This window comes from Hevea brasiliensis, chromosome 3, assembly GCF_030052815.1.
Source record: "Hevea brasiliensis isolate MT/VB/25A 57/8 chromosome 3, ASM3005281v1, whole genome shotgun sequence".
In the NCBI taxonomy this organism is placed as follows: domain Eukaryota; kingdom Viridiplantae; phylum Streptophyta; class Magnoliopsida; order Malpighiales; family Euphorbiaceae; genus Hevea; species Hevea brasiliensis.
Window position 1 is genome coordinate 49,650,645 of NC_079495.1, and position 8,329 is coordinate 49,658,973.

General features: G+C 29.8%; 1 protein-coding gene across 2 annotated transcripts in view; it reads right to left on the reverse strand.

Annotated features, from left to right (window-relative positions):
• The window catches only part of LOC110660044 (stomatal closure-related actin-binding protein 2), a 44,773-nt gene extending 39,596 nt beyond the window's left edge, over nucleotides 1–5,177 (reverse strand). Inside the window, exons 1-6 of one of the 2 annotated variants that reach the window (XM_021818191.2) lie at nucleotides 5,035–5,177; nucleotides 4,158–4,460; nucleotides 3,752–3,880; nucleotides 2,082–2,174; nucleotides 1,423–1,569; nucleotides 568–636 (exon numbers count right to left, since the gene is read on the reverse strand). In XM_021818191.2, coding sequence (XP_021673883.2) covers nucleotides 568–636; nucleotides 1,423–1,569; nucleotides 2,082–2,174; nucleotides 3,752–3,880; nucleotides 4,158–4,442 — 723 coding nt within the window. In that variant the 5' untranslated portion in view covers nucleotides 4,443–4,460; nucleotides 5,035–5,177. Of the gene's footprint in view, nucleotides 1–567; nucleotides 637–1,422; nucleotides 1,570–2,081; nucleotides 2,175–3,751; nucleotides 3,881–4,157; nucleotides 4,461–4,768 lie in introns of both variants that reach the window. The other variant, XM_021818189.2, reaches the window with a different exon arrangement.
• Between the last annotated feature and the right edge of the window lie 3,152 nt (nucleotides 5,178–8,329).

Consider the following 8,329-nt stretch of genomic DNA (forward strand, 5'->3'; position numbering starts at 1 on the left):
AAATAAATAAATAAAATAAAAATGATATCAGGCCAACTCAAACTTTGATGTATGCACTTTGCTTTGCAAAATAAGATAAACAACATCCCTTAACATCACCCTCCAAATAAAATAAAAACCCAAAAACCAAAAAAAAAAAAAAAAAAGAATAAAAAGAGGAAATATAGCAATCAAATGGAAAGCATCAAAAAAACCTGTGCACAAGCTTGATAATTAGCCTGGAATAGCAACATTTTTTCCAAGAACAGAAGCAAGAGAAATGTAAAAAGGAGAAAAGGAGTCCTCTTACTTAAATTCAAATAGATCAAACTTCACATGAGACGATCACATGAAAACTTAATGAGGATTTAATTCACTCAAATGAGTGAACAAATTTTTTCCTACTACTTTTTTTACTGCCCCTTTATCAGCTAAATGAGTGAAATTATGCAAGGTATCCTACTTTGGTCACCAGTGAAACTGCAAGTCTCTGTCATATGGATGCCAATGTGTCTGCTCTACAGGATAATAAGTCAGAACCACAATAGCCCACCTAATTGCAAATCTGAGAAGCCAATGTTAATGTACCTTGCTTGGCTGATGCAACAATTTAATTCTTCTAGCTTCTTGAACTTCCTCAACTAGTTCCTCCACATCCTGCAATAGCATCAAGTTTATTGACAGATAAACTCATCACATGGTTAATAGGCATCACATATACTATATTGGTAAGACATGACATGGTGAAAAATTGCAATAAAAAGAACCAGAGGTTGAAGCTTCTGTTCTGTGGTAAAAGATTAAAATATTTTAAGCCTTCATTTAGTGCATGCCTCCAATTTATGCATCTTTATTGCAGTGTTTTTCTATGTGATGCATCTTTACAAGTATTAGTATGAACTATGAAGAAATTACGTTATTAAAACTAATGTATTGAATTTTGCAAACAAAATAGTGTCCATAAATCACATGTAATTTTTTCTTGCAAAAATTCAAGCAAAGCAATTGTTGATGTACCTAGAAGTTTTGACACTCTATTTAAAGATCATAAACTTGATAACTTCAATTTTCAGTAAATATATCTGCAAATGTTTGAAATGTTTTTCTCCTTCTCAAAATCAAGTTATCACTTTCTGTCTTGACTCTTGATTAAGCAGTGTTTATCTACTAATTTCTAGTTTACAGCAACATAGATAATAATTACATTTCCTCATTGTTAAATTCATTTAATTTATTTAGTAGGCAATGGACGCTCTTATCCAAGCCATATTCATAAGCATTGCAGTGAATGGGGTGAGGTAAATCACATAGAAAAAAACATGTACCGATAGACATGTGAACACTATTCTCTTTTTGCAATAAGACGAGAAAAGTGTGAAGCGTACTAAATCTAATCAATATAATGGAAAGATTTAATAAAAAGTCAATAATAAAAGAACTCACAGGAGCATGGTCCTTGGAATTCTGAGCATTCCTTTCTTCTTCCTCCAAAGCCTCCCCAAACCTCTGTACAACTGTCCTGGCACTTTCAATTTCAGCACAAGCAAATGAATTTTCTTGATTGACCAACTTTTTAGCATCTTCAGAAGCCTGTAGGTAAAAAATTAAACACTCAATTTTGCAAAGGAAATAACAGATGGACAAGAAAGTCTCTATGAGATGCAAAAATGAAGACATTCTTCATGAGCACAAATTAAAGCAACTTAGCCAATCAAACGGCAGTAATTAAGAAAGCAATTGCATAAGCATTATTCAGCAGTGAAAAAAAAAAGCAATAATTATTTGGGTAAAAAGAAAAAAATTATTTAAACTTACAAATGAAACACAGTAGTGACAATACTTTTGCAAAAAAAAAAAAATAATAACGCAAAAGATTTGTCTATTATAATGACCACCTATGCGTTATAAAATCTGATATGAGACAAAACATAACCAATGTGTAATTCCATAACATTATAAGAAATTAAACTAAAATTATGAACAAACTAATAATACATCTAACAGTGAAGGAGCATTTGATTGAAGAATGTAATTGGCAACAATCTTTCTTTCTTCCTTTCTTTTTCTGCTGATAAAGAAAATTTAGAGCATCATCAATTGACCTGCTTAAGAAAGTTAGCAAGCTTTTTCACTTCGAACTTCTCTTGAATCAATTCTCCTTCTTTCTGAGTTAATTTAACAGCTAGTGCCTCCACCTGCGTAAAATATTATAGTTGACAACCATTATTATAGTTCAAATATGTGCTTCATTGTGCATGCCTATATGAGTATATGCACACACAATAACCAAGTGCAGCTGATTAATAGCACCAAATATATATATATATATATTTGCCAAATGCTAGACCTAACTAATATACAAGTGCCAAATGCATGTTGAAAAAATCAACCATGTATTATAACAATAGCATTTGCATCCATGAAAACCATCCCCATATTCAACTACTTCTATTTGCATCCTACAAGATATGTCATTCTGTATCCATCAACCAAATCAAACAAGGGGCAAGCTCCTATATATGCTGCACAAAGCATCTAAATTGACTCCACAGAAGAATGGCTATCAATAAATTTCAAATTCTAGATTGGCATTCCAAGAAAATTGTACAAACACATCCTCTACAGAAATAGAGACCACACATATGTCTGCTTAAGTCTGCCAACTCGAAGGCATAAGCCTCAAGCATTCTCTAATTCCTATTGCTTCAAAACAAAATGGGCACTAGGGCTACAACCTGAAAACATCACTAGCCTTGAGCTCCCCATAAATACAAACTTCAGACATGAATATGAATGGTGCAGAAGACACGTTTATAAAGCAACAAGCAACTCATTTGAATATTTCTGAGATTCTTCTTTAACCCTCGAAAAAGTAGCATAAACTTAAAAATCAGTGAAATGCCCATCAAATACTCTATTTTACATGGACGCTTTGCTTAAGGCTAGGGTACTGCAGCCGCATCCTACTGTTTTTAGATTCAGTGATAGATGACCAGAAACAAAATTTAACAAACCAGCCAGATTCACCCTTTGTTCATGACATAACCACCTAAATTTTACATTGCAAAGGCCATTCACCTTAGAGAAAGGATTTCTATGCATGAAACAACATGAATGCAAACACAGTATGCAAGTGTTAAAAAACTGCTTAATAGAAAGGCTCAAATTTATAGGTTCAAATCCAAAAATAGATTCTACACATCTAAATTCTCATATGGAAGCCCATTCAACTTCTAGTGTGTACTAGCATGGGCCTATTTTTATCTTGTGTTGAAATTTAATTATCAATATGGGAATGACCAGGATTCGAACACTGTAGTCTAGACTGTTTTGGTAAGTCTCTAATAATATGTCAAAGAATAATCTAACCTAAAAGTTCAAAATTGTAGATGAGGGTAAAGGAAAATTTTTATATATTTAACATTAGGCACGTTAATAAGAAGTCAATAATGACCAAAGAAATAAACTTCCTTTCCACAATATAAGAGCAACATTATTAGTGCAACACGCCAGCTGATATTTATGATTTGCATAAATCACAAGGAGAAAAAAACAGAATAAAGCTTATCCTCCATGTTACAGCAATTGGCAATGTTGGCAAGATCAGTACACTGTAGTACAGCATTGATAAGCAAGAAGATATCCATTAATGGTGTTTGATGAAACTTTTTTAGAAACTAAAATGCAACTATTTATCATAGGCATCTTAACTTCAAAAACATAGTGATAAGGAAAAGATAACAGATATGGGAACGGGGAAAGAACCACTAACCATAGAGATAGCTTTCTCTACATCCTCCTTGTTTCGTCCTGCCATACGTCCTCTTAAAGATTCCAATGCATCTCTAAGCTTTTTCAGAAGAACATGCCCTTCCAAAGAAGCCACCTCTCTAAGCTTTGCCTGAATCCATGAGTACCATTCATTTAGTCATCCATCCATGTTAGAAGATCATAAACTTTTAACAACAAGGAAATAACATTCTTAACAGACAAAAATAAATTAGGATAAGAGCCATTTATTAAGCTAAGGGAAGATAATTCAATGGCAAAAGGGAAATTGTCCCCTGACAGTAAGTGGCAGGGAGAAAATCATGTTCAGCATTGGAATGACATGTTTGTTGATGTATAAAGGAAAAAATAAATAAACAAATTATACAATCTATGAAGAGAATGAGAACCTCCTCAGCCAACTTAGCAGCAGCAGTCAAGTTCTTGTCAAATTTACTAGCAAGGTCACGAACTGAGAGGCGCTTGTGCTGATCTGATAGCTGCATAGTTTCTTGTTCAATAACCTCCTTCAAGGATGGACCTTTATTGTCCTCTTTTGGCTCTTCCAAAATCTGATGATCAGGTCCTAATTTATATTTTGGAAACCGATTAGAAGCAAAGCTTACATCAGCTGAAACTGGAAGAATTACGTCTGGTTGCATCTTTTCCTCTATTTCAGGACTAATCTTCGTCATTCTTTCAGATTAGATTCACTGTTCACCATAACCCAAATAAAAAAGCCAATTTCAAACATCAGACCTTCCTTGAAAAATTAATCTATAAAATATGAACACACATTGAAATTCCACATCAACCGATTCATGCAGCAATTCACAAAGTGTTTGTACAAATTGAAAATATCAAAAGCAAAGGCAAAAAAGAACCCACATCTTACAATGTCAATGACTGTAAAAGAAATAAACTTGAAGAAAAAAATATTAATAAATTGAAATGCAATAGAAACCGAGATGAAGAAACAGCAAAATGCAGCTAAAAAAACAAAAAGGAAGTAGAAACAAACACTCAAATGTTACAACTGAATGTGCACCAAAGCGCGCGCGCACACAAAAAATATATATATAAGCTAGCACCAGCACAAGTAGCAAAAGATTCTCCAAGCAAAGATTACTTGGACACAGAAAGAGAGAGAATGTGAATTGAGAAGAATAAGAAGAAGAAGTAGAAGAATCTAAGGGATAGTTTTTGGGGGGTTATGCTTTTAAAAAAGCAAGAGTCAAGACACAGAGTGAGAGAGAAGAAGAAGAAAAAGCCTCTGCTGGTACCAACTTCTTTTTTTCTTGTGTGTGGGGTGTGAAGGTGTCTCCTCTCTCTCAACAAGTTGAATGCTTTTTGGGTTTTTGGTTATGGCTATGGTTATGGTGCCAACCATCTCCATGATTGTAATTTCTGTAAAAAGAGGAGCGTGTCTGGTCAAATAGTGAAAAAAGAAATAGCCTTATCTTTTCATGTGCTGGCCCCACTTTCTTCTTATTATAGGTCCCACCCCTTTGGGTTCTTCCAGTCACTGCTCACTGGGCCTTTGCAATTCCTCCTCTATCCAAACAAACCTTTCTTCTCACTTTATTTACGGAATTGCCCCTTCTTTTGTTTTACTTGTATTCCCTTCTTGGCTGTGGCCTCCTTCGACAAATTATATTTAATGAGTATTTAATTGATAGACTCCAAATTGGCCCTCAAATTTTGGGTTGTGTTTTTTATTCTTTTTAGAAATTTATTTTTTTTAATTTAAAATTTTTACTATAATTTAATTGAATTTATTTTTTTATTTTATATTTAAAATAAAAAATTTTTAATTTTTTAATTAAAAATTTTATTTTTAAACAAAAAGAAATAAATAAAATTGAGTAAGAATTCATTTAAATTTTTTTGCGCAAATAATTTATTTCCAATAATTTATAATAATTTAATTTAATTATTTTTTATTAATTTTTATATTTGAAATGAAAAATTTTAATTTTTAAATTAAAAAATTTATAATTTTAAGAAACATAAAAATTGTGTATAATTGTGAAAAAATTAATTTTGAAAAGTATCTTTAAAAAATATTTTTTTACATGTAATTATAAAATAATTTAAAATTTTAATTTATTATTTTAGCATTTTTATTCCTAAAATATATTAATTTTATTTTTAAATTAATTTTGATATTTTCCAACCAATTTATTTAAAAAAAATGATTTATCTTGAGAACAGATTTAATAACAATGTCAAAAGCATAATATTTATTTATATATTTAACATAAAATTCATATTAACTCAACTAAACATTTATCCAAAAAATTTGGGGTTTGATATATGAATTCGCTTTCTCCACTCTAAATGATTTTGGATTAAATGTGTAATTCTTCTAGGTCATATTATACTACTTTCCTCTAAGTCAATTTATAACTGGAGCCTTTGTATGTCTACGCTTCACAGGACCAAACCACCTCAATCTCCCTTCTCTCAACTTATCCTCAACCTTTTCCCTAATATTCTCACTATCATATAACATAGTCTGACTGTACAGTAAAATTCTATTCTCAACTATTTAAGAATTTTAATTTATTTTAAAATTTTTCGAATCAGCTTTTTTTTTAATTTCCTCACGAAAGTACAAAAATGAAACTGTTTAACAAAATAACTCCTTAAGTACAATATTTTATGAGTAATAATAAATTACATTTAAAACGTTTAACATTATAATTAAATTTTTCTCTTAAAATTCTTATTTATTATTCGATTGTTTTATTTAGCTGAAAAAAAATTTAAATGATATATATAAGTTAAATTCAGTAATTAAATAGAATAAATTATAAAAATATTCTTAACATTTAACAAAATATATACTTGCGTCTTTTCTTTTTTAAAAAATGAATTAAATGACTTTTTAATTATATACATAGAATCAAAGTGTTAAAAATTTTAAAAAATTAAATAAAATCTTACGAGTAAAAAAAAAATATCAGAATTAAAGTGTAAAAAATTAAAAAAAAAAAGTTAAGGATCATCTAATTCTTCTTTAGAAAAATAAGGACCCAAATATAAATTTTGCCATATGTAAAAAAGCTTCTGATAATTTACGATAATGACAATCTCTTCCCAATATTAAAAAATAAAAAAATTTTAAATATTCATAATTAACAATCAATTTAGAGAAAGCAGAGTAAAATAATATTTTTTTAAGTAAAATGTTCATGTTTTGTGCTTTTATAAGTTTTTGTTGTTTAAGAGGAAGTAAAAATTTTAAAATTATTTAGAAAAACTTATTAATTTATCAATTAATTTGATAGATTGAAAAATAAAAATTTTAAATTTTAAAAATCTTTGAAAAAGAACCCCTTATCTTAAAAAATCATGAAATTCTCCGAATACAAATACATGCTTTTAAAGCTTTACAAAAATTTCCATTAATTTATAAAACCTCTTTCCAAACATAATGAAATAACATTTTAATTCTTCACTTTCTAATCTTTAAATAAAAACTAAAAAGTAGCTCCATTTGAAATTTATTAATCAAAATCATATTCTAAATATAATTTTAAAGACAAAATCATATGACATTTTAATATTAAAAAATTTATAAAATGAAAAAAAAACATTTTTAATATAAAAAAATAATGTATATATATATATATATATATATATATATAATTTTTTTATGTTAAAATAAATGAAATGTATATATATAAGCAGGAAGGTATTCCCATGGCGCTATCACATGGCCAGAGACAAGCCAACGGGGGCTAAGGGGTGGCCTTGGCCCCGAACTCTAAATATTTTAATATATATAAATTTCAATATTTTTATTAATTATTTTTAAAAGATTTGTATTAATTTCTCAAAATATTTATAAAAAAATACTACTGTAACATTATCACTTACGGAGTTTGTACGTTATACTATTCTGATGACTGAGGTTATCTTGGCAGACAGTTAAAATACAGACTGTCAGAATGCCTGGAACTATATTTTGGTGATAGTGAAGAGACATAAAATGATGGGATGCAAGGTTAGAAAATACAAAAAAAAAATTAAGAGAAAATAAAAAAGACAAAGTGCAACTAGGTTAAACGAGCCAGAACTGTAGCGCTGGGTGACCGCACCGGGAAGTTACGGTGGGGACCATTGACTAGCCCTGGACCCCGGAGAACTCCGAGAAATATTTTTGAGACCAAATTAAAGGTCTACTGAGGTGTAATTGAAATTAGAAATGTCAAAGAAAATTTAGTAAATCAGTACAGACAAAAATGAAAATTAAAAAAATCGGTGGGTCAAGGATCTATCGGTAACACCGAAAAATCCGAAATACAACCCGAAGAGGGCATTTTGGTCAATTGACACCTAGAGTTAATTTTTGACCTAAATGTCCATTAGAAATAAGTAGTATTAAATTTTGGAAACTCCATGAAAAAGAAAATTAAATATGTAATGAAATTAAGATAAATTAAGGGGTATGAATTAGAATAATTAAAAGTTGATTAATTAAATAATTAACCTTGAGTTAGTGGAGGTTAGTGGAGGTATATAAGGACACCTAAGGAGCAGATTTTATCCACTCACAACCTTATTTCTTCATTTC